At 50.3% G+C, this 26,684-nt stretch overlaps 1 protein-coding gene across 1 annotated transcript in view; it reads left to right on the top strand.

Moving 5' to 3' along the window:
• Positions 1–3,937: 3,937 nt before the first annotated feature.
• The window catches only part of pcdh7b (protocadherin 7b), a gene marked incomplete at its 5' end in the record, with an annotated part of 101,219 nt that continues 78,472 nt past the window's right edge, over positions 3,938–26,684 (top strand). The window contains 1 exon segment of the mRNA XM_084546499.1: positions 3,938–7,012. Coding sequence (XP_084402625.1) covers positions 3,938–7,012 — 3,075 coding nt within the window.

The following is a 26,684-nucleotide window of genomic DNA, read 5'->3' on the forward strand; positions in this document are numbered from 1 at the left end:
TTTGTCCAGCTGTTCCTCTCTCTGCCTCCGCATCCTCCTTTCAACAAGCTCCTCATCCATATACTCTGGCTCAAAACGGTAAGGACGTCCATCATAAACAGAGTCGTCGTCCACAACCTCAGAATCGGGAAAATATTCAGCTATGTTGCAAAAATCTAGAAGTAGCAAATTACAGGTAAACAAGCCGACCGTCGCAGGTGCATGCAGCGCTCAGAGATGATGTCACCCAGGTCAGAAGTTAATAGGTCAATCTACAGACCCCGGATGATGATAACAGGTAACTCAAGACTCAACGGGGAATAGCACTAGCATATCATAACAAAATATTGGTGAAATGAACGAGTTTCACTGCAGATAATGCGTAATTTAGAGGCTGCGTTTCGGTGCCCCAGTCACTCCCACTATATGGATATACGCGGCGCTCTGCTGGATCTAAATATCTTCCGAACGACTCCAAATGACCCCAAAGTTATATGGGTGAATAAAAAGATTTATGCCAGAAATAAGGTCCAGGTTGTAAGAAAATGGTAATTCCCCTTTAAGGCAAAACTTTAGCTTGTGTCAGACACTGCATCAAAGAAATCACTGGAGTTGGGTAAAGTGGCAATATTGATCTAAACTGGATCCATTTTAGCTATTTCATGTCTTATCTACTTTATGGAGTCATAAATCATGTCACATGATAATATCAGTTAGTACTTACCATATTTTGAGCATAACATATTCACAATTCTCATTCTGACTGACTTTCATATAATAAAAAAAATATACATATTTTAATTCCCTGTGAAATAAACTGACATACACCGATATGGCATTACATTATGACCACCTTCCTAATATTGTGTAGGTCACCCTTGTGCCTCCAAAACTGCTGTGACTCATCAGAGAATGGACATGGGCCTTCTGAGGGTGTCCTCTGGTGTCGGGGAACAGGATGTTGTTAGTGGGGGGCTTTGGGTCCTATAGTTTCAAGGGAGGGGCCTCTGTGGATCATCCCACAAATACTTGATCAGTCTGGGATCTAGTGAATGTGGAGGCCAGGTCAACACCTTGTGCTGTTCTTCATGTTTTTTAGTTGTTCCTAAACTGTTTTTGTGTGTGTGTCTGTGTCAGGCTGCATCCTGCTGGGGATGGCTGCTGCCATCAAGGAGTGTCATCGCTATGGGGTGGGGGTGTCTGGTCTGGTCTAGGTGGAGGGTGCATGTCTAAGTAACATCCACATGAATGCCAGGTCCAAAAGTTTCCCAGCAGAACACTGGATTGTCACAAGATGGTTAATGTTATTTACTTCGTCATAATGTTATGCCTGATCAGTGTATTTAAAACCTTATCTATCTATAGCCTTTAACTATTGTATATGCATTAGAGATATTGTTTCAGAGAAACCCTAGGACGGATTTAAAGCAATTAATTCCTGCGGTATATGTGCAACGTGAGTGATTTTACCCTCTCTGCTGCCCTCCTACTGCTGGAGCAGGTCTGGTTTTAATTTGGCGATAGAGGGCGCTAGTAAGCAAGGATAGCAAGCAAGCCACTGCTGGAATTTAGACAGTAGTCTGAGAAAGATGCAGCTGCTGAGACTGGCTGCTTTTTTTCCCCCCCTCCTCATCCCCTCCTCCTCATCATTCTCCTCCTTATCCCACCGTCCCTCACTCCTTCCTTCGCTCATTACGCGCTGTACAATGTCACATACAAGCACATTGCACGGTCCTTACGTTAAAACAGGAACGTGTTCTCAATTCAAAGTTGAGGTACATGTTAATGCATTAAAACACAAGTATTTGATTTTTTTATTATTTTTTTTGCACTTAACACGGCGGTGCCAATGCGCATATACGTGCAGCAGGAGAGATGGATCCACCTCAAGCGCCTCGAAATGCGCCAGTTTACCTACCCTATATATCGTGCGTCCGCTGGGTAATTTAAGCAAGCGGCTGGGCAGCGCGCCCACCAGCCAGACGCGGACGTCTCTTCAAAAATGTATCCATCACAAGCACTCGGAATAGCAACTGTGGTAGGACACACACGGCGCACACTAATCTTACACAAGAAGTGGGATTGCGCAGTGGCCGAGTAACGAACCCTCAAGATCGCCCGAGTGGCCGCGCAGGAGGGGAGATTTCAGCTTTTATTCATCTTTATGCAAATGCATTCACGGCCACTGTCTCCCGATTCCCTGGATGCTGAGTGGACTGAGCGGCACACGCAGCCGAAAGACACCGAGCCCGCTGCTCCGGAGAGCACAGCCGCCGGCGACCACACGCATTCGTATTAGTAACCACGGGGAGGGAGACCACAGCACTGCGCGCACACACACACACACATACACACACACACACACACACAGCCAGCTACCGTCCCGTCTCGCCCGTCCTGCTGCGGCTGCCGCGCCGCAGCCGGCTTGACGGGCACCCGGGACCGAGCGATCAAAAGCAGATAACTTGTGTCAACCCCGGGCGTGCGTAAAAGTTTGAATTCGAGTGGCCTTGCCGCACGAGGAATCGACTGCGGCGACGAGCACACGCGGCCGCACCGCACAGCCGTGAAAGAAGATCTAACAATGTCATTAATCAATAACAGTGATGCTGTGAAGGACTTGTTTTTAATCTGATATTGTGGCACGTCGCCCACAGATACAATTATTAAGCTTCCGACACGTCCTCATAAAGTGTCGGCGAGTCACGTCTCGAGAAAACACCAGTGAAAACGAGCATATTAATGCATATTCCCTCATTCCTTCTTTTTTTTTTTTGACAAATATAGTCTGCTGGCCTCTGGACCCGGCGATTGAGACCAAGTCCGACCCTGTTTACGTGCGCTGCTGGGGGAGAAGAAACCGGAGGGAGGTGGAGAGAAGGAGCGAGAGGGAGTGTGTGTGAGGGAGAGAGAGCGAGAGAGAGAGAGAGAGAGAGGGAGAGGGGAAGAGAGAGACTGCAATATCATTTGTGAATCCCTCTCACAGTGCTGCAGATAGGGGCTGCCAACACATGCGGCGCGTCTGCAGGTGAGGGAACAGGCTGAATACGCTGGGCAGAGAGAGGAATCCAACCAACGTTTCCTGAAAAAAGAAAAAGAAAAACTGCGTCGGATATATACTACATTTCTTTTTGCCTTTTTTAACACAACCCCTGTTTTTTCCTCTCTCTCTGCGGCGCATCGTGGAGTTTGCTCGCAAACGGGGAGAGAGAGAGAGAGAGAGCGAGAGTGGGAGAGAGAGAGAACTGTGCTGTTCTTGCCAGTTGCAAGTGACTTGGAGGAAGAGAGCAGAATAGGAAGCCGGACAGGTAATTTGCTTCCTACTCGCTTCCTCAAGGCAAGAGAGCAGCCGACGCTTCGCCGTGCGATGAGTTTGGAAACTACGCGGGCATTTAAATGATCCACTGACACCCGTGGACGTATGATTGGACAGAGGAATATTTCAGCCTCACCCCAGCTACAAAAAAAAAAAAAAGGAGATTCCATTCCACACAAACTGTGAGTAAAAACGGAGCGACATGGACTGAATTCACTTTCTGGTGATATGATGCTCGGACTATGAGATTCTGGCTTTTACGCGCATGACATTCAAATATTTGGGGCACCGTCCGGAGCGCACGGAGCCTCTCTGGGGTCTTTTTTTTGTTTTTTTATATATATACTGCTGCGGTTTTTTTATTTTTTTAAATTAAAACAAAGAAAGATCAACTAGCACCAGTGCCGAAGGAGGGAAAACAGGAGATAGAAGAAAGCCCGTGCACTTGCTGCTTTTCACTGCAGCAGGAGGAAAGGAAGTCATCCGGAGGATGAGGTCTTACGCATCCCGAAAGAGAGGGCTCTATTCTTCATGAAATCGATATTCATATTTCACCCTCGGACTTTCTATTAGTGACTCTTTTTTTTAATATAATTTACTTCTTTGAATTTTAAGTGGACGTTTTTTCTCCAGGGCTGAACAATGAGGACTACTGGTGCAGTGGACTATTTGTACTATTGCATGCTCATCCTGCAGTTTGTGCATCAGCCAGCTGCCAAGCAAGTGCTCCGGTACCGTTTGGCCGAGGAGGGACCCGCCGATGTCAGAGTGGGGAACGTAGCCGCCGACCTGGGCATCGTTGCCGGGTCCGGCGAGGTGACGTTCACTCTCGAGTCGGGCTCCGATTTTTTCAAAATAGACAACATCACAGGTGAGCTCACCACCAACGAGAGGCGGATAGACCGCGAAAAATTACAGCAGTGCCAAATGATATTTGATGAGAATGAGTGTTTTATAGATTTTGAAGTGTCCGTGATTGGGCCGGCCCAGAGCTGGGTCGACCTCTTCGAAGGAAAAGTCATCATATTAGACATAAACGATAACACTCCGTCTTTCCCTTCCCCTGTCCTGACTCTGTCTGTGGAGGAAAACAGACCCATTGGAACCCTTTATCTGCTGCCCACAGCCACAGACAGAGACTTCGGCAGGAATGGAATTGAGAGATACGAGCTTATTCAGGACAATGGGGAGAACTCGAGGCGCTTGGGGTCTGCTGGGGATTCATACTCGGGGAAGAGGAGATTTGATGAGGGAGCGAGCAGGAGCAGCGTCTTTGAACTGCAAGTTGCTGACACTACTGATGGAGAGAAGCAGCCTCAACTCATCATTAAAGGGGCCCTTGATAGGGAACAGAGAGACTCCTATGAGCTCACGCTGCGTGTTAGGGATGGAGGAGATCCCCCTCGCTCCTCTCAGGCCATTCTGAGGGTAATGATCACCGACGTGAACGACAACAACCCCCGGTTTGAGAAGAGCGTGTACGAAGCCGACCTCCCCGAAAACAGCTCCCCCGGCTCCCCCATACTGCAGCTCAAAGCGGCTGATGCAGACGTGGGGGTTAACGGTCAAATCGAGTACGTGTTTGGGGCGGCCACAGAGTCGGTGAGGAGGCTGCTGAGGTTGGACGAGAGCACGGGGTGGCTGAGTGTGCTGCACCGTATTGACCGGGAAGAAGTGAGCCAGCTGAGGTTTACAGTAATGGCCCGTGACCGAGGCCAGCCGCCCAAAATGGACAAGGCCACAGTGGTGCTAAACATCAAGGATGAGAACGATAACGTCCCCGCTATAGAGATACGCAAGATTGGACGCATCTTCTTGAAAGACGGGGTCGCGAACGTGGCTGAGGACGTCGTGGTGGACACACCCATTGCCTTAGTTCAGGTGTCCGACCGCGATCAGGGGGAAAACGGCATAGTGACCTGCACGGTTGTGGGAGACGTGCCCTTTCAGCTCAAGCCGGCCAGTGAGATGGAGGGGGAGCAGAATAAAAAGAAGTATTTCCTCCACACATCTGCGCCACTGGACTACGAGGCCACGCAGGAATACAATGTGGTCATAGTGGCCGTGGACTCTGGAAGCCCCAGCCTCGCCAGTAATAACTCTCTTATTGTCAAAGTGGGCGACACTAACGACAACCCTCCGATCTTCAGCCAGAACGTAGTCGAGGTGTCGTTTCCAGAAAACAATGCCCCCGGCGAGAGGGTGACAACAGTGGCAGCCATTGACGCAGATAGTGGCAAGAATGCTGAAATAGCCTATTCCCTAGACTCATCAGTAAATGGGATTTTCTCTATCGATGCAGACAGTGGAGATGTCCGAGTAAACACCATTCTGGATAGGGAGCAAACGGAGCGCTACGAATTCAAAGTGATAGCCAAAGATAAGGGCATAAACACTCTCCAGGGCTCTGCAACAGTGGTCATCCTCGTGTCCGACAAGAATGACAATGAACCAAAGTTCATGCAGGATGTATTCACCTTCTACGTCAAAGAGAACCTTGATCCAAACAGCCCGGTCGGTATGGTCACGGTCATTGACGCGGATAAAGGCCAAAATGCCGAGATGGGTCTCTTCATTGAGGAGGAGGAGGAAATCTTCTCCATCGAGAATGAAACTGGGACAATTTTCTCCACCCTCTCCTTCGACCGAGAGCAGAAAACAACATACACGTTCCGCGTCAAAGCCGTGGACGGCGGCGACCCTCCCAGATCCGCCACTGCCACCGTTTCGCTCTTCGTCATGGACGAGAACGACAACGCTCCGACGGTCACCTTCCCGATAAACAGCTCCTACACCCTCCTCCCCCCGTCCAGCAACACCAAAACGGTGGTCAGAACCGTCATAGCCACCGACACGGACACTGGCATCAACGCAGACCTGAACTACAGCATCATCGGGGGGAACCCCTTCAGGCTGTTTGAGATCGACGGGGGCACCGGGGTCATTTCGCTAGTGGCGAAGCTGGAGCAGAAGCACTACGGCCTCCACCGACTGGTGGTCCAGGTGAACGACAGCGGGCAGCCTTCACAGAGCACCACCACGCTGGTACATGTTTACGTCAACGAGACGCTCTCCAACTCCACGGTCGTGGAGGCCCAGGTGGCGAAGAGCCTGAGCACGTCTCTCAACACCAACATCGCCGGCGACCCCAACTACGACCTCAGCAAACAGCGCCTCAGCATCGTCATCGGAGTGGTGTCGGGCATCATGACAGTAATTCTCATCATTCTTGTCGTCGTCATGGCTCGTTACTGCCGCCCGAAGAACAAGAACGGCTACGAGGCCGGCAAGAAGGACCACGAAGATTTCTTCACGCCGCAGCAGCACGACAAATCAAAGAAGCCCAAGAAAGACAAGAAGAAGCAGAAGTCCAAGCAGCCGCTCTACAGCAGCATCGTCACCGTGGAGGCCTCCAAACCCAACGGGCAGCGCTACGACGGCGTCAACGAGAAGCTGTCGGACAGCCCCGGCATGGGCCGCTACCGTTCGGTCAACGGCGGGCCGGGGAGCCCGGACCTGGCCCGGCACTACAAGTCCAGCTCGCCGCTCCCCACCGTCCAGCTTCACCCGCAGTCGCCGACGGCTGGAAAAAAGCACCAGGCAGTTCAGGACCTGCCCCCTGCCAACACCTTTGTTGGCACCGGAGATAACATTTCCCTTGGATCTGACCACTGCTCTGAATACAGCAGCCAGACTATCAACAAGTACAACAAACAGGTAAGAAGACACACCTCAGTGTTCTTTTTGTCTCCCTCCACTACTCTTAAATGTCTCCTGCTTCTTCCTCTTAGTGTTCTCTCCACCATAATGCTTTCTGACAGGGCTAGTCTCAGTAGTCTTGTTGCCTTTATGGTGCTAATGTGTGTCAAGTTAGCGGTATTGATCTGTTTTGGTTTGGAGTGCCATTCACGTGTGATATTGAAAGGAAAGAGTCGGGTTTAGATTAGCATGGGAAGGGGGTGCTGTTACCACTCGGCCAAAACAACTTTTTCACTTTTATCCCAGCGTGGGCCGAGGCCGCCTTCTCCCGTCAGGGGTGTCGCGGCTGCTAACCTCGCCCGAAAGTGTTGTCTGAGGGTTGCAGACAGCTCACACAAGGGTTTCGGTTTGCAGTTATTCCATCCCAGAGGGGAGCGTGGCGGGGGCCGGCTACACTCCCCTTGGCCGTGTCAAGCCCTGCCCTGCCCTCTGTGTGTGACAAGGCAGCCTTTTCTTCTCCTGAAAGGGAGAACAAAAAAAAAGAAAAAGGGAGAGAAAGGTACACGTAGGTTGACTACAACACCACTGTGGCTTTTTTTGTGTGGTTTGCGAGTCGGTTTTACAGTCTCTGCATGAGTAGGAACATCTGGCCGGGAGGTCACACTAACATTCTTCTGCGCTTCGAGGTCTGCATCAATTCACTGACCTAGCAGTGAAAATGGACATTTTTATATCACCCGCCATGCCGAGCCGCAGTGTCTTCAGCTCCCTTATCTTTTTTTTTTCCCCCCCGTATATAAATGTCTGCCATCTTGTACCTGCTCCTCCTCTCTTTCTACTTCCTTTTTTTTTCCTTCTTCGCCTCGCTAACTCTTTTCAGCATTTATCGGCACGGGGGAGAAGTCGTAGGTGGCGCGGCCTGATATTTAATCTTCGGGAAATGTGTGCGCTCTCATTGATTCCGTCTTATTCGTTAGGTTTTTTTTTTTTTTTTGTTTGGTTGTTTTTGCTTTGTCTGGTGCCGCAACAGCGAGAAACAAAGTTAATACTTAATGAAGCAGGGTGATTTGCGTTTTCAGGAAGAGGGGAAGAAAAAAAAATTGTTGTATTTTTTTTTTTTTCTTTTCTTTTCATGGCAGTCTAATGAATTATTGATCTTTCTTTTTACTTGGTGTCAGCACCGGTACTTTAGAATTCTGGAGTGTTTTCTCTGCTTTCTTCTTCCCTTTTCTGTTTCCCTCCTCGGTTTCCTCTGGATATCTTTGTTTGTCTTTGCTCGCCTGTCGCCCCCCCCCCGCTCCTCATAACTCTCTTTTGGGCCCGTGTGGAGCATCCTTGCATGCCCCCTCTCCGTATTCCGCTGTTTTTGCAGCCTCTGCCACATCACGCCGCTTACAATGGTGCTCTCCGCCTTGCCTTTTTTTTTCTTCTCCTTCTTCTTGCAGCAGTCTCTTTTTTTTTTTTATCTCCGCTCTCATCTCTCTTATATCCCTCTCCTCTCCCTCTCTCCGCCGCTTCTCCTCTCTCTCAAATCATTTCGGCCCCCTTTTTTTTTTTTTTTCTCTTTACTCCTCTGCCTTCTCTTCCTTTGCTCTGTCTCTTAACAGCTTCTAATATGGTGTATTCGCTGAGCTGCTTCCCAGAGTGTGAGGAGTGCTGTTGCTTTCGGATGTCTCCTGCATAATTAAAAGGGCACTCTATTTGCTGCAGCAGCAGCAGCAGCAGCAGCATGTATTGTGTGTCACTATGCTCCACTTATATAATTATTTATTTACTCTCTACATTAAAGGCTGCTGTAACTTTTATGGGCCGTGCATATGTTTCGAGTGGAGCAGGCTCGACCTGACGGAGTGATTCCTCGTGATTCGTGTCTTAAACAGTCGAATTATGATCAGGGGGCAAAGGGCAGTAATCACCCATGTTTATTGAAGCTGTTTTGGGATTTAATATGCAGTAGCGGGGATTCGAATCGCCTTTCATAGACCCTATGGGCTCGGTAAATGCTTAACTGTTGGTGCATTCGCTTGGGGTGAATAGGGCGGAATTTAATAGCCGCTTAAGAGAGCTAACTGAAGGGAAGGTGTGTGCTCATGTGCTCCAATTATGGCATTTAACCGCCACCTTTGTATTAGATTAAGCAGTGAAGCGGTCATGCTCTTGGTTTTAGGGATGCTGCATCTAAAAATATTCCGTGCCGCTGCGGCTAAAGACGCAATAAAACACTCAAGGACACTCGTGTGCCTCGGTTACGGGACTCAGCTCGCGCAAACTTCCGGGTTCCCGACAGAGAACTATGACTTCAAAGAATAGCTTCAACATATTTTTGTATTGCATTGTGTAGTCTTTAAACATGCGCTCGTACTGCAGAGCAGATATTGTTAGATATACGACTTCTCATTGTGTTTGTGTCGCACACACCCTCGCCCACAAGAACCCCTGCTCTCTTACCGCTCTCTCTCTCTTTGTCCATCTGTGGGAAGAGATAGAAGACAGGCGCAAGAAAGACGGCCCTGTTAGCGGCGCGGAGAATGGCCCCTACTGTTTCACAGGGGACTTGGGGTTGGCTGGGAACACGGAGAGAAAGGCAGGCAGGGAGGGAGGGAGGGAGGGAGGGAGGGAGAGGATAGTGCTGACCATTGACTGTAATCTCCGAGGTATCGGGTTCCGTCTTTCTCCCTCCCCGCTCACCTAATCTTACAATGACTGCACAGGCAACCTGCTCGGGCAGGTAACCAGGCAACTGAGGGAGTTTATCAGCGAGGCGAACCTTTCCTTTTAGGCCGTCAGACATTTAAACAGTCATTAAGCTGAGCTAACTGGGAGGGAGAAGCCAGCGTGTCGCCCGGCAGCTGTTGAGGGCTCAAACAGGAGGGGCAACAGGCCTGACATTTCATCTCTCCCTCCACTGATTGCAGCTTGTGTTGTCCAGAATTTTACCTGCTTTTGTCTGTAGAACATAGCACCTGGTCCGTCTGCTCCTTACATGTCCAGTTGCGAGGCCTGCAAGTAGCGTTTTCACTTAACAGAAACGCTTGACTTTATTACTCTTGGCAGTGGCTTCTGCTCCGTCTGCTGCCAGAAAATAACGCAGTCCAGCCGTAGTGCGGCGGGGAACGAAACCGCTCAGCCGCCCGCATTAGCGCCAGCCATCAGCCTTTGTTTTATCATTGCACTTCAAAGCGCCACTCGTGCCCAGGTGGATCACTTTTAATCAGCGGTGAGCAACAGCAGCTTGTGTTCTGCGCTCTCGCGGTGCAGCCCCTCAGGGCAGGCGCGGGCCCCCGGTACCGCGCGCTTATCCCGGGTTATGTCGCCCCGGGGCTGATGCTGCAAACATAACCGGACGTTGCCCTTACGCCGGGCCCCGGCGCACGCCTCCCGCGCTCCGGCCAGCTGTTCCTCCAGACGCCCCCCCCCCGCTTGCGCGAGCATCTGATTTGCACAGGGCAAAGCCTCACCCGGACGTACTCACACAGGACGTCGGCATGCAAATGAAGGCCACGCTGGGTGGTGTTTGTAGACAAAACATAGGATGCGATTGCCCTTCAGGGTTCAAGCAGATCAGGAAACCAATATGGAAATGTAGCACTTTGCCTAAAGCCTCATTTGTGCTTGCCTACAAAATGTAGCTGCCTAAACACCTGCGAGAAGCCGCAACTGTACCAACCGAAGCTCACAAAGCCTCTAAGACCAGTTTTATCTGCTAAACTAGCATCGCAGCAGGCCGCTCATTGAGCTCAATTGAGCTGTAGCAAGTGTGGTCGCCCCTCAACCTCCATTTTCTCACTGATACAGGTCACCTTATTTTTAGAGAGGAAGCAGGAAGTAGCTCCTTTACAATTTAGGACAGCCGGTAGCGAGGTCTCGTGGAGCAATCAGCCGGCTATCGCTTCGGAAAATCCAAACTATCAGGACTCTAAGCGGCGACACGCTTAATAACTAGGAGGGAAAAAAAAAAGATCAGAAAGCAATCTGGAAATCTTGCATCTAGCAAGAAATGAGACGATGTGCGACGGTTTGTTTATTGCCGCATTATTATTAGCGCCCGTCCTCTGTGTCGCCGGTTGCGGCTAACGCTATCTAAACAGTTTTGGATCTATCACGGCTTAATTCAATCTATGGCCGCCTGGGCTTTTGTTGTTTATGTTCCGAAATGGAAAATGGAAAGGGTAAGAGAGCACAGTAATACTCATGAAATTGCAGCGGGCAGCATTTTCTGGTATAATTTGGTTTGGTGATTTGAATGCATTCGCTCTAAGGCAATTACTAATCTAAGGATTAGACTTACCTGATACGCAGGCAGAGACGGCGGAGACTGAGAGGGAAAGTCAGAGAGATTGCCGTGGCTGCTTGCTATATTACTCTGCATAATATTTTAATACTGAGGTTATTTCTTTTCACTCCGTTTACCTATAGGGGGAAAAGCGTGTGTAGATTGCTTTGTCTTCTTCCCTTCCTCCTCTCCTAACCCCCCCTTTCCTGTGCATACAGTAGATGTTCCGTTGAGTGCAGTTGCCTTCATGTGAAAATAAACACTCACGACTGAAGGAGGAGTGGAGGCTTCATCTCATCCGTTCTGTCATGATAAGACAGCGACATACGGAGAAAGGGGGGGGGGTGGCGAAGACGAGAAATTTGAGCCGCATGCCACCTTGATTGCTCTCCACGCTGCTGATTGTAAGTGGCAGCGTCGAGGATGCCACCTTCTTCTCGCCGCTTTTTTTTTTTTTTTTTCAATTTGATGCCATCGAAGACGGAATTTCATTTCATACTCGGCAGAGATCGCATTAGATAGGGCTCACCAGGATAAAGCCGATTCATATTTGCAGATTTGTCTTTCCCGCGGCACTATCAATCACCGCGTGCTCGCCCGTACTGCGGACTCGTTTCTCCGCGGCGATTGTTAGAAGGCGTTTGTACAGTAAATTGACTTTTACAAGGCTCCCAAGGTTTATGATGTGCCATGCTAGCCTCGCGGTTCCCTCCGTAGCTGTCCTCTCGTATCGACTCTCGGAAGCCAGAACCAACTAAATGAGAACATCACTTAACTCTGCCGCTGCACGGCCTCCGGGGAATAGTCCTCTGTCGACGGGCTGGATCACAACACGGATCAAACGCGAGGCATGTTGTTTGTGAGACTAATAGGCGAAACAGTGGCGCGTTGTTTACTGTGACACTGAACCTCATCAAGATCGTCCGGCGTAGTCGGGCCCGCGCTCGTGTGTTTGCGTTGGGCTGTTGTTTTCGCAGATAAGGTCACGGGCCATGTGTTGCCTTTTTTCAGTCACACAGGTGGCTGAGGGATTTCTGATGAGCAAAGTTTCTTGAGCGCGCGTTTAAGGCCCGTTTGTCCCTCGCTCACCGCGAAGGAGGAAACGTAATGAATCAGATGAATCGCTCCCTGTCACCGCCGCTCACTCTGGGTCCAAGGTGTCAAGGAAGCTGCCAGCAGGGTCCCCCCCCCCCAGCCCGTCAAGAGGGGCGGCGATTTAAACCCCTATCCAGCGTCCGGGCCGCGCCGTCACATGTGGCCTTGGTTCGAAAAATGAGAAACACGAGTGGCGAAACATGGGCACGCCGATCCATAATTTACCCCCCCCGACTGCCACCTTTTGCTCGGGCGGGCCAACTGTAACGGTCCTTAGCGCGAAGTGAAGTTGTTCATGAGGCCCGGGCTGACAGGAGAGGAAAAAGACGCCTTAACTGACACGTCGTCCGCCAGACGGCGGGGGACGGGGAAGATGCTGGGCTTAGCTAGACGGTGGGTAGGTGTGTGTGTATACACAAAGGCGTTGACAGGGGAAAAGCCAACAAGTTCAGCGGTGTAATTGGAGCGTATTTAATAGGTACAACCTTCACCCCAGGTTCAGGTTCGCATTGATTATTTTTTTTTTAAGTCTCTGACAGACCTGTCCCACATTCATTCTTGCTCCCTTTTGACCGTGCTCATTTGTATTGAGAAACTACTAAAACATTAAGCTGGACCGAGATCTCCTGACTGCATAAGACAAAGTGTGAATTGTCTGCGATAAATAATGCATGTTAAGCCTTTGTGTTTTTTTTCCCTTTATCCTAAGGATGAGGCTTTTTTTTTAATAATAGCACGCAGTCACACGTACTCGCTAAGCAGCTGAGAGCATAATGGATACGACTTGACTGGAGGAAGGAGAGGAAGAGGACAGCTTGACTGCTTCTATTAGCCCTGTTTTGGTGCGGCTCCCACCATGTGGCCCCCAAATGAGATTATGTGTGTATGAAACAGGAGGTAGAGCACTCACCGACCATCCATCAAAGCCTGGGGGGACCTGTGTGGAAGTTTGCGCGCGTGTACTCGGCGGGGTTCGCTCGGCGCGCGCGCGGAGGCCGCGATGAAAGTGTGTGGGCGTACAGTACGAGCGTGTGTTTGCGGAGAGGAGAGCAAAAGGGGGTTGGGATGTGGTGGGGGGGGGTGGGACTCCGCAGTTCAGTTCAGCCTCTCCATCATCCTGCACACCAGGCACATGCACAGCGACATGCCTGAGAGGGTTTCAATATCCTGCGTGTGTGTGTGTGTGTATTTGTATGGCCGTGCTGTTTACCCAAGGAATGCAAGTTCATTATATTTGTATGTGCGTCTGGTTATTACATATACTCTCTGCACACATGCGTGCAGAGGCAGATGGAGCCTGAGGGCCGGGGCGATGCTTTATCCTCACCTGTTTGAAACTCGCGAGGAGCTCGAGTATCCCAGTCGGATGACGCTCCTCCTCTTGGAGTAATCGCAACCGCCCTTCAGCAAGGGACTCCTTCGACCTGACCGAGCAATTTATCCAGTGCCGCCGTGACTGAGAAGCGTGCGCCCCTCTCCTCCCCTCCCCTCCCCTCCCCCGCTCTCTTCAAACATGCACACATGACCCGCGTTGAACTCTGTAAACGTGCGCGAAAAACCAAAAAAAAAAAAAAAAAAAAGGCAGAAATATTCATTAGCGCAGCACTGGCAGGGGCAGGAGAGGCCTCTGTATCGATGAGGCCTTACCTGGCAGGGAGCAGGCTATTAGCCAGGGCCGATAAATCTTGTCAGAGTCTGGAAGAATCCGCCTGCCCGCCTGAAGAATGAAGGTCACGGGGCAGCTGGAGTTACGACCAGCCTCGCAAGGTAGCTGCTATCAAATCAACTGAAATATAAAGTCCGGCCGGCCTCTTTTTTCTTTTTTTTTTCTTTGTGAAAATGCTAATTTTTCAATTTCTCTCTCTCTCTCTCTCTCTGCATACTTCCCCTCTGCTCACTCTTTCTTTCTTTCTTCTGTAGGAATTAAATAAGTACTTTCTACGTGGCATCGATTTATTGAATTTTCGTTTTTTTTCCCTTCCCGGTATCTCCGCGGATCTCGCGCCGACTCTGCACTTTGTGATTCGATGCCACGCCGAGCGATGATAAAATAAGACACGGGCGGCAGATTCGGGCCGGACGCACCCTTTCGTTCTGCGCCGCGAGGACGGTGTGCGGCTTCATCGTGGCGGCGCGGAGAGCTGAAACGATCGTCCCGTCGGTCTGATTGACGGAGGGGCAATGCTTTCAGTCACTTATCGACACGTAGGAGGGAAACTTTCGGTTTTGGAACTTCCAAATTCCATCATGGGGGCGTCATGTACTTCGTTTTACTAGATTAATTTAATAAAATCATCATTTGTTAGTGCTAACACCACAGGGATGTGTCCAGAGTACTACAAAAAACTTGACTGAACAGAAGTCAAGGAACTTAGGAGATATATATAGCCAAGTCTATGTTGTGCAGCAGGAATGAAGTGCACCGAATACACTGTGAATACACAGCAGCCCTCACATGCTGCACATTCCCATAGGCCTGTCCAGCTGGAAACCGCAACATAAAGTGGAGGCGACCGTAATGCCGGCTTTAGTCGGACAAATTCTGCCGCGGATTGAGGAGCTCCGGACATTTAATATGGCTTCACGTATTGATCTGCGGCACCTTGCCCTATAACCTGTTTATTATCCAGCTTTGGTTTCACCTTTTACACTTTCTCTCGCAGGATCTCAGGAGATGGACTTCCTCCTCCTCCTCCTTAGGTCTCCTTCTTTCTTTCTTCACCGGCAGCGCTGTAACAGCCGCAAACAGCCGCGGCCGCCCGTGAGAGAACTGGTCCTGCTGTTGAGTTTTTTCGCGCGAAGGCGTGGGTTGAACTCAGGGCGGCCGAAATAACACCACCTTCCCCGGGCCGCGGCTTTTTTTTTTTGGCTCCGTTTGCGACAATTACAGAAGGAGACAAAGAAGGGGGTGTGTAATCAAGACCTGAAAGACTGCTCTTTGACGTGGTTCATTTGCTCTCGAGCTGCTCCAGTGCAACACTTGGGACACAATAGCCAATTGTAAATTACAGAGCGGATTCAGGGCTGAGAAGTGCCTCCAGAAGGGGTGTGTGTCGGGGGTGGGGGGGGGGCTAGCGTGCCCCACAGAGGCAGTCGAAATAGAGAACGCTGTTATATTCTTTTGCCTTTTGGTTCTGGGTTGATGAGGTCTGGGATTGCGGGAAAGGCAACGGTATCAATCAAACTGACACGTCCGGGGGCGGTAAAATGATTAGGCTAATGGTAAACAAAGCTGCTTAAACGTGACCACCTTTTTTTTTTTTTTCCCTTCTTCTCTTTTTCATTTTTTCCTACCTCCGCTTTATTCCAGACTTAGCCCTCGCTTTAATAAGCCTCACTTAATGTCAGCTTCATCACTTTTAATCTGCCTGTAATGATACATTAATAACAGTCTTCAGCGGAAGACGGCAAACTGCTGGGAACATGAGTGCACGAAGGGAAGCCTATCACGCGGGCGAGGAGCTCTTATGAGCCGGCGACGCGAGGGGAAGCTCTGAGTGACTTCCGCGCTGCGGCAAAGTGCCGGCGCGGGTGACATTTACGAGCGCGCGCCGCGGAGATCCCCAGCCGGACCTGGGAGGGAAGACAGTTACTTTCTGTTTAATCACCACCAGGATTCTGCGGGTGCTGCAGCAAATGTTTGAGCAGCGCAGATTACTTTCCCCCGTGAAGCCTTTTTTTTTTTTTTTTTTTTTGTGGGGCTATCGTTTGATGTCTACGCAAATGTGCTTAACATGCATAACGGCCCTCGCTTCCCTTCCCCTGCGCATTTGAAAGATTTACGTCTGGGCGCGTGCACGTGTGTGTGTGTGTGCGTACACTTTTTAAAATCTCCCTGAATAAGCTTTCGCTTCGCCCGGGCGGCCTCTCCTCTCGGCGAATTGGAGACACGACGTGACAATTGAAGACCTTGTAATTTATGTTTAAAAAAAACGAGTTATCCGTGCCAGTGTGATTCTGCTTGAACAAGCAGGAACACTGGCTCGGGCCGCCGTTTAAACCGCATGCCCGTGTTTGCTCAGGAATCCTTGGTGGGCTATCAGTTGTCGCTACGGCAATATACCTCCGCCACGATCCCCACCGCCCGCTGCGACTTATCCCGCGGCCATATGCCGGGAGATTTTTTTTTTTATACAAGGTTTCCGCCGCTCTCACATCTCGCTTGTAACCCGGTAATTCTGCACACGCGAGCGCCAGAAGCCGAGCCGAGGGGCGGCGTCCTCCCCGCAAAAAAAGTCACGGTGTTTCAACGGCGTTGGCCCCGGAACTGGGCGAGGCGTGGGAAACGTTTGCGTTTGCGCTCGACCGTTTTTGATAAGGCCATCTGGGCTCGCGGGGAGCTTTTCAAAGAAGGAGGTCCCTGAACGCTGAATTGGCAGCGGTTAGCGTTGCTACAGCGGGCTCGTCTCTTCCCCGTGTCACAGGCTCCTTAGGGAGGCTTAGAAATTTACTGCCCTTCCCACTTTGAGCGCTTGATTCATGAGATCAAATTAGACAGTGAGGGAGCATCAGTGGTTGCACAATGCTTTGCTCTTTAACTCAAGGCCTCTATTTTGGCACTACATCCATTGTGGTTCACCCGCTGCTGGTTAGCCATATCCTCCATCTATTCCTGCGTGGGAACTGCGTGTGTGTATAACATCACTAAACTGGGGCTGGAGTGATTTAAAATACATTGTGCACGCTGCATTTTTTATTTTTTTTTAAGCCGGGAAAGATGAATGAGCTCGATGCGCACTTGAATGGCTCCCGACGCGTTTTGCAACCTTGCGAGAAAAGACATGCTCCGCAAGGTCAAGCCTACTGTTGCCACATTGAAATCTTGTGTTTTCAGACGTTCCGCGCTATCAGGCAGCCGTGAATCTTAGAGACAGATGAAACAAGTTGCCTGTATTTAACTCCGTGTGCGAGGAGGACGACGGCTGAACGGCAATGAATTCATTCAGTCGGATTAACTGGTGTCAAGGATCATAAAAGAGTGTTGAATACATTCAGGAAACGCATCTGGAGGCTTGTGAATGGCCAAGTGTGTGTGTTTGCGCGTGTGCGTGTGTGCAGACTACAGCAATCATATTCGCAGGTATGCAGGCAACCGCATAAGGCCGCAATTTGAAACCAGAGGCAAGAATCAAAGGAATGAACCCCGGTGAGGTGTGTTTTTACGACCGTGCGCACACGTGTGTGTGTGTGTGTGTGTGCAAAACAAACTGAAGAGGGTCTCTTCAGCTGTAATGACTCTCGGAAGGTGCGGGGCCTTAATGAAGTGGGCCCTCGCCTATGCGGCGGCGTGAATGCGCCTGATTGCGGCGTTTTAAGCGCGTTTGCCGCGCAACCCGTTTAAAGAAGTTATCCGACGCCTCGTCTAATGCGGTAAAGTGGGAGCCATGCTTAGGGATGCCACATGTTTTAATCAAACATGAAATTTTAACCTTGCTTATGTGAAGATCATAAGGCACTGCGGTAGAAGCCTAAAGAATAGTCTTTAAATAGAGTATTCCCCACACTGGTCCAAAGACAGGCTGCCTTTAGGAGCACACAGTGGCTCCTGTTTGATTAGTAGCCTTGGCGTCTCTGTAGACTTTTGTGTCAGAGCTCATAATGAGCACTGTGGGCAGTGAATGGTGAGGACCTCGGTGTGTGTGTGTGTGTGTGTGTGTGTGTGATAAAGTGGAGGACAAAAAAAAAAAAAGGCGTCCTTGCATGTGGGTGTCTTTGCATGTTCACTGATTTTTACCTGCCTGCCCGTTGCGTCCTGGTGTGTTTTTTTTTTTTTTCTCTACGACTGAGCGTGTACCTCGCTGCAGACGAGGCCGTGTCAGAGGCTCAGCTGTTTTTATTAACACCCCAGAAGGCGCACAAAGGTTGGGACTGAGGAAGACGGCGGGGAGAAGATGATTACCGATTCAAGCCACAGCAGAACCGACGAGGCCGCAATTCCCGCGTCCTCTCCTCGCGTACCGCTCGAGGCGGCGGCGCTTTTTACACGAGTCGTATTTTCACACGAGCTCAGATTAACCGCTCCGATACTGTGTGTCGTCGGCACGCCACAGAGAGAAAGAAAAACGTCCCTCCCACCGTGATGTTTGACGCTTTACAGTGTGATCTGAGAGTTCGTGTGTGCATGTGTGTGTAGGGGAGGAGGGGGGAGGGGGGGTGGGGTGGACGACACTGCCTCACGTGTTTACCTCGCACAGGCTCACAATGACAACAACAATTGCGACAGCATTAGGAGGAGGCCCTTTTGTGCGGCGCGAGCTGATGCACCGAAAGGGAGTGACAGGTTTGAAAAATTGGCAAACAGCGTTTGCTGGAAGGCTTCCTTGGGGCTCGGATACCTTTGAAATCATGTGCGAATGCAGAGGAGTGTGAATGAAAAATAGCTGTGATCCTGCCATGTTGCTTCTGTCAAGAATGCGTGATTTTTTTCTCTCTTTCTCTCTTTCTCTCCCTCCCTCCCTCCCTCCCACCGTTCCCTGTCATCCTCATCTGCCCCTCAAAGCTTCTCTCTCTCTCTCTCTTTTCTCATCATCTCCGTTTTAACACTCCATTCTCTCACCATCGTACCCTCCTCCTCCTCCTCCTCCTCCATCTCTCTCTCTCTCATTCTCACACTCCTACCCTCCTCCTCCTCCCCCTCTGTTCTTCCAGCTTAGCGGACGTGGTTATTTAAGGCTTAGAATCCATAAAACCCGCCTTAGGTGTGTTTGCTTTTGTTACTTTCCCAAAACGGCGCATTGACAGCCGCATTGTTAGCCGCTGATCCCCGTTCAGCCACTGCCCGTCAGAGGCAGAGTTTTTCGCGCGGTTCAGCCGCGACTTAAGACCCCGGCGGAGCCCCGCGATCCCATCAGCAGGTTTTAAGTAGTGTTGTGCACGTTCTCCGGGCACCTGTTTTTTTTCGTCGCTGCGGGCCTCCGGGCTTAAGCTCTTTACCGCGAAGATACTGATTTATAGAAATACATTCTGCTCTGACACCGACATAAGCGAACAAGTGTTTCTCGCCTCCCTTTGTCTCCTGTCCATTCATCCCAGTTGAAGCGTAAGCTCTCTAACAACACAACAAGACAACGCTCACAACCCCAGGCTCCAGACACTCCCGCACGTGTCTCTGTGTGTGTGCGAGCGCAGGAAGTTGCGTGAAACAATTAGTTAGTTTTGCCTTTCTGGAGCGGCGCGACTTTTATTTTTTCACCGCGACACAAACCGAAAACAGTCACAGCAGGGTACCTCCCGCACAACATCTGTCCCAGATTGCTTTACCCCCTTCCTAATTAAACCCTGTTTACCTCGACGTTCTTAAAGCAGACTACTGACTAATTATTAGGCACAAGCTCCTCAAAGCCTCTTTTTAAATCTCGCAAGCTGATGAGAGCGCCCGAGTCGCGCCTGCCGCGCGGGCATTACAAAAAAAATAAATCAGAGAGGAAACCTAACAAGAGCCCCCCTCCCCCTCCACCTCGGGCAGCCCCTCTCCGTGTCCACGCCTGGCCTCGATGATGCCATGTCTCCGTGTCGGTCTTTCACGCCGAGAAGAAAAAAAAACTTTAATTAATGCTCTGAACAGTGCTTAAACATTGTTTTGGTATATTCAATGGGAAAGGAGAGAGAGAGGGGGAAAAAAGGGAATCCGGAACTTGCGGCAATTTCCAGTCATACATTTTTAATGTTTATTCCGCTGTTTCTTAATTAAATCCATGCATCAGAATGTAGTGGAAAGCTTAGCATCAGAAGTGGGTTTCGGGGGAAGGCGGGGGAGCTGACAAATTTATAATGCATATTTTCTGTGGGAACGTCCGTGAGGGATTTTAAGAGATAACCAGCCCCCGAATTTTTCTTTTTTGTGCGTGTGGAGTTATAAATTTGCCCTCTGGTTTTTTCGCAGAACGGGTCAAAAGGTGAGTTTAACTCCTTCTGTGGATCTGTGTCCAATATTCCCACGTTTTCTTCACACGTGAAAACACGTCACGGTCGCCCGAAGAGCGGGTCAGCTCAGAAAGACGCGTTTGAATGGTTTTAAAACGGCACACACGTCTCCTCGGTCTCTCTCTTTCCTTCACACACACACACACACACAACCGCCCGCCCGCCCACACACACACAGAGTTATCCCGGGCAGCAGCCTGATTCAATTAGCAGGAGGTGAGGAGCGGAGAGATGAGGGTCACACTTGCCATTCCAGTCCAAATGGAGATGCTTCCTGGGAGACCCTGCGCGTCTCTAAATTTGGCTGCTCCTGGGTCATTGTTTCACCGCGGCCCAGAATGGCTGCGGGGCTCGCTGCGACTCCGCCACTCGGTCTCCGCGCGTGTATATACATCCACAGCGCGCGTTTCGCTTCGAAAAGCGCCCCGCCCCTGCACCCGCTCCCTCGCCGGTGTTGTTTTTCCCTCCGATGTCGTCTGCGTCGCTGCAGTCGCGGCCCAGGACCCCCTGCAGCTACGCGGAGACGTGTTTGGTTTGTTTCCACCAAGCACAGTAATGAGATTTAGAACTTGCAGCTGCGTATAGCAAGTTATGCACGCATGTATGCCTGCGCGTCGCGTCGCAGCGCTGGCGTATTTCAGCATCCCCAGATTCCGGGTGTTTTTCTAAAAAGGATAAAAATAAAACCTTTGCAAAATCACCACCTGCCCCTGTGGGTATAATGAGACCCTCTCCTCTGTTATTGAAGTTTTAGAACCGGCATTCATAATAAGAACGGTATTAGGTATGGATTTCCTGTAATGGCGGTTACTGACAACGTCTGGTGCACGGATCGAGGCGTAGCCTAATGGACGGCGGGGGGGATCAATGGCGGGTAAACACCGGGCCCTTTCCGCGCTAGAAAGTTACTCAAACAAGCGCCAGCGCCGATCCCTAATGGGAGTGTTTGCAGAGCGCACCTGGCTCTCCTTCAGCCTGTCTAGACGGCGAGTCCCCGTCAGCCTCGCCTGCACCTCATGGCGACAGCTCCGGGGTCTGGTAGCGCGGAGGGAAAACAATCTTCCCCGCAATGCAAAGCCACAAATCCACAAATCCACAAAACTTACTTCATTAATTTTAGTGTTTCAAAAAGCCCCTATTCTATCTTTAAGGACTTTATCATCTCCGTAGCGTTGTTTCCTTTATGCTCCAGAGAGGACTTAATAAACAGGAACTTAGGACAGAACCATCTCCAGGAGCCTGAGCTGCAGCAGTTTAGCTTCGCTCCTACAGGACGACGAGTGGGAGAGATCATCTGAAGACAGCGGAGACAAAAGGCGAGAAATAGCGCTAGCAGCAGGGTGACGAGGGGGGGGAGGGAAGATAATTGTGATCATTCGTCAAGGGAGTTTTGGAAATGTTCTTCTCGAGGTTTAGCGCGACTAAAAACAGAAGTGGTCCGCCTTGGAAGAGCAGGCTGCAGCGGTCCGGCCCTTGGTTGGCGTCACCTCCGCGCAGGGAGGTGCGCATCAAAGCGGAGACAAAGGCCTCTGAGCGCCTTCAGAAGCCGCCGCCGCCCAGGTCTCCGCTCCGCTCGGGATGAACAAACCCGAGGACATCAGCGACGCCGCCGGGGTTTTGTCATCCCTTCCTCTGCCACGTCTGCCCTTACTGCTTAAAAAAAAAAAAATATTCTCGCAGGTTGATGTTTCGTCACTTGGCTCCTTGTCAAAATCGCGCGCGAGGCGTCTTGGCCTCGGGGGACGAGGGGAGGATGGAAAACAGGAAGGAGCGCAACAAAAAAGAAAAAACAAGTCTTTCTCGTTCCTTTGATTCCTCTCAGTGATCACTAATTACACACTGACGAGGCGAAAGGAGAAAAAAAAAAAAAAGAAAATACATGAAAAAAAGAAACATTAAATACCCGGCGTAATTACATTTATTGTGATAAGTTGGAACAAACACGCTCCTGCCACCCTCCAGGGACGCCTCTCTCTCTCTCTGCGCGTGTGCGTGCATGGGCGGACGTGGACGCAGTTTACGAAACAAACGGGATATCTGCCGGTGACAACGGGCCACTCTGAAGTACCAAATCGCGTCAAAAGTCGCGCGGCGATTCTTCTGCACCCCACGAGAAGATGCGGCTTTTGGGAAATGACGCACTTTTTCAGACACGGCGGGGAACAAACGAGGAAGGTGCCGACGAGGGCAGCCCCTAACTAGGCCGAGCTCGTTGCCAGGGATTGGAAGTGGCTTTTCCGCCCGCGACCGTAAACCTCCTCGCGAGTTCCACTCCCAGAACACACGCCTCAGCATACCTGGCGTTGGCTCTAAAGGGGAAAAAGGATGACTCAGACCTTTGTCACGTGTTCAACTCAGGGGCTCAAGTCAGATCATTCGGGATCTTATTATTATGGAGCAACTCAGGGCTGATGGCGAGCAGTCGGAGTTTAAGGGAGCGGGGAGGTAATTAGACGTCAGGTGTGGCGTGCAAAGCGCTGCCTTCAAAGAGCAGGAAGGGAAAAGCGGAATGACAACATTCACAACTGCTACTGTTTGCTTTGCGTGTGTGCGTGTGTGTGTGAGAGAGAGAGGGCGTGCCCTTGTTGTGCTGTCACGGTGGAATGCGGTGTGTGCGACGGTATGCACACGCTCACCCCCTCCCCCCTCGCGCTTTTCTCCTTAACCTCGAAGCGCACGCGTCGCCTTGGCATCCGCGGCCGTTGCATGCGATCCCGAGAAAGTTCCTTTCACGAGTGCAACAAGGTCGCGGCGCTCCGCAAAGTTATTCCACTTCAGAGCTGCCGCGGTGCTTCTAGTAACTAGGAACAGAAAGGGGTTTGAAAGACGAGGAGATGGAACAGACAGGCTGCTGCTGCTGCTGCCGCCGCCGCCGCCGCTGCTCATATCACAGTGATTTTTCTCTTCTGTTTTTTTGTAAATTCCAGACATTTCCTCAGACTTTGTAAAGGTTGCTTTCAAAGACGGTACAGTCGGGGGAAGGGAAGGGATGAGTCACAGGCAAATTTTTTCCGGCGCGGCACAGTTTCAGGTGCGCGGAGCTCGTGATGAGGTTCTCCTTGGAAAAGTGAGGAGGAGTGACATCCGCCGAATCTCCCACGAATTCATTAACTCCATTCCCGACCCCGCTCCCCTCGATGAAAGACTGCGCCGCGTTTCGCTCCTGGTAGTTTAGAGTGGATGTTCACCGCGACTCCAGACCGCTTCCACTGAACTCACTCTGAACTCCGAGGCCTCCCGTGACACCTGGCCACTCGACTGTTTTTTTTTCCCCCTCCTCACTTGATATATGCGATGCTACGAGGAGCTTCTTTACTCAGCAATAATTCAACTCATGTCTGGAGCTCACTGGAGCACTGTCTGTTGCTCATGTTTCTAACACCCCTCCCCCCCCCCCAAACCTCCACCCCACGTATCATTAAAATGCCTCTGGCAACGCGCTCCTCATGTAAGCTGTTTCTTGTCTTCCACTTACGCTCCAACATCTCATTTTGGCAGAGAGCAGTCGGATCACCTTGGAAAAGTCCAAATATCTGCGCAAACACCTTATTTTTCTCTCCCTCTCTTTCTATCTCTCTCTCCGACGCCGCCGCTCCTCCCGCGGCCCCTCATTTTTCTAAATCAGCACGCTCTATTAAAACAAAGCCAAACAAGGAGCTGTGAGCGAGGAAACAAACTTAGAAAATTCATTAGTCAGGGCGTTGTTTTTCGCAAATTAAACATTAACTTTTCCCTCTTCTTCCCTCCTTCCTCGGCACCTCGCATGAGACGCTCTCTTGCCCGGGTGTTGTTTTGCAGCGGTTTCATTCGCCCGGGATAATGAGAAAAACTCTGCATATCAATATTAGCCAAAGAAATCTCATATCCATACAAGGATGAGGTTGGTTAATTTGAATTTATACCGTGGGGTTTGGAGTCTTTTTTTTCTTCTGTGTTTTTCTGAAAAAGGAAGCCGGTGAATCTCAGAGAATGGGAGGGAGGGAGAGAGAAAAAAGAAAAAAAAAAAGAAAAAAGGTTTGGTTAACAAACTTTATCGACGGGGTCCGCGCGGTTGACGCCCCTTGTCGTGGCTTTTCGCTCCGTGGCCGCCCAAGTGGGCTGGGTAAATAAATGATATTGAGCTTTATGGTGTGCGCCGTTTATCAGGGGCGTGATAAACCAGGCTGAAAGAGAAGAATAGAAAGTCTCAGTCTTTTGCTGCCTTCAAATGGAACGTTGGGATTTCGACATTTCGCCGAGGCTAACAATTTAGCAAGATAATTAGTGCAATTTAAGGTAAACTCTTCCAGACATATTGGAATATAACATTATAACCACCTTCCTAATATTGTGTAGGTCTCTCTTGTGCCTCCAAAACAGTTGTGACTCATCAGAGAATGGACATGGGCTTTCTGAGGGTGTCCTGAGGGGAGGGGCCTCTGTGGATCATCCCGCAGATACGTGATCAGTTTGGGATCTAGTGAATTTGGAGGCCAGGTCAACATCTTGTGCTGTTCTTTTTGTTTTCTGAGTTGTTCCTAAACCATTTTTGTGTGTGTGTCAGGCTGCATCCTGCTGTGGATGGCATTGCTATGGGGTGGGGTCTAGGTGGGTGGCACATATCTAAGTAACACCAGTGGATGTCAGGTCCAAAAGTCTCCCAGCAGAACACTGAATTGTCACAAGACGGTCAATGTTATTTACTTATCCTGGTCATAATGTCGTGGCTGATCGGTTTATTATCTCGGGGCACCACTTTTCCTGAGCAAACACGTCATACTTCTGACATTTTAATCTCATGAATATCACAAGGAGGTGGGCGTTTGCATGGCCTCGCCTACGCGGTAAACGCGACCCCATTTGAGCGCGCCATTCGTCTCCGCCACGGGGTCGGTCCCGGCGGAGGGAAGCAGCCGCCGCCGCTGCTGGCCGCTTTACAGCCGGCCTCGGGTCAGCCAGTGTTGAGGTTAGCGATCCAGATACATACATACATACTTTCCAGCACTTGCCCGGTCGCTGGAGCGGCGCCACCGGTGTAATCGCCAAGCGAGTTCAAATGAAAGTGCGACTCGTGAGGTTTGACGGGTGGAAGGGCCTGCGCCACAGCGAGAGCACACTGAGGGAAAAGACTTCTAAATCAAAAGCGTGGATGAGAAATAAGAGCATGAGAAAATACAGTTAATCATGCAATTGAACTTAAATGCTACTGATTATCAAATGAGCATTATTTGCCGTATACTGGATGGACTGCACTGGAGCAGTGGACAGCCATGAAAGACACCTGGACAGCAGTTTAGACTGTTTTTAGGTTGCTAAGACACCTCAGCCATGTACATAGAGGGAATCGAACCGGTGATCTAAAGCTCTCAAAGCTGCTTCTATCAACTACTCCCTGATAAAGAAAATAAAAACAGGTGTACCGCTGATATCCATGCTGCTGCCATACACCATGGGAATAGTCTGCACTGGCTTTCCTTTGGGACACAGAGAGCGGTGGCAAACATAGCGTAATGTATAGGTCCTATTAATGTTCCATTTAACATTCATATAGATGCGGCTCATAGGTGTAATTGAAAGGCGAACAGCTGCAACGCTGCGTTTAGAAAGCAGCGGCATGAGTGATTTACTTTACCGTATGCACGGATGTACCCACACGTGCAAACGTGCGACCTCGTTATCGCGCCGCAACGCTGTTTACGTGACCCAAAAACCCGCCAGCGCGGCCTTCGCCGACAAACACATACATTTTTTTTGCGGCCATCGGTCAACACTTGCTTCATTACCGGAGGTTAGCGAACGCATTAAGTCACCTCCGCATGCGGAAAATGTGTTCGCCTCAGCATTTTAATCCATAGAAGGGCCTTCTAATGAGGCCCGCTTTATACTACGGCGCGTTATTCAATTAGGAGGATGAGTAAAGAAAGGTTCCCCCCGGCGTGGGACGCTCGCCGAGCGGCCGCGGGATCGCGGCGAGATGATGAGAAGGAGGGGATGACGAGGAAGGACAGGGGTTGGGAAGGAAAAGGCGAGAGACAGAAGGAGAGAGAGAGAGAGAATAAGCGATGCAACACACAGTGTGGGTTGTGTGAATACATTCTGCCTCAGCCAGATTAATAATGTGAGCACAACAAGACACACACGCAACCATAGCCTTGCCAGTGGCGGCGGCACCAGCCCGCATACTAAAAGCAGAATGAGAATATAATATGTTGGCTGGCTCGGTGTGGCATGCATAGCTCTGATGACAGTTGTTGAATTGCAAATATCCTCGATGCAAAGCTCCCGCTTTAGTGGATTGCTGGCCAAGCCATTTAGCATTTTAGCTAAAAAAGCGCCGCAGCGCTGAAAAACTGAAAAAACAAACATGTTTCTACATGTCATGACAAAAAAAAAAAGCTCCAGACCGTCTTTTGCGCCCGG

This window comes from Chelon labrosus (assembly GCF_963514085.1).
Source record: "Chelon labrosus genome assembly, chromosome: 1".
NCBI classification, from domain to species: Eukaryota; Metazoa; Chordata; class Actinopteri; order Mugiliformes; family Mugilidae; genus Chelon; species Chelon labrosus.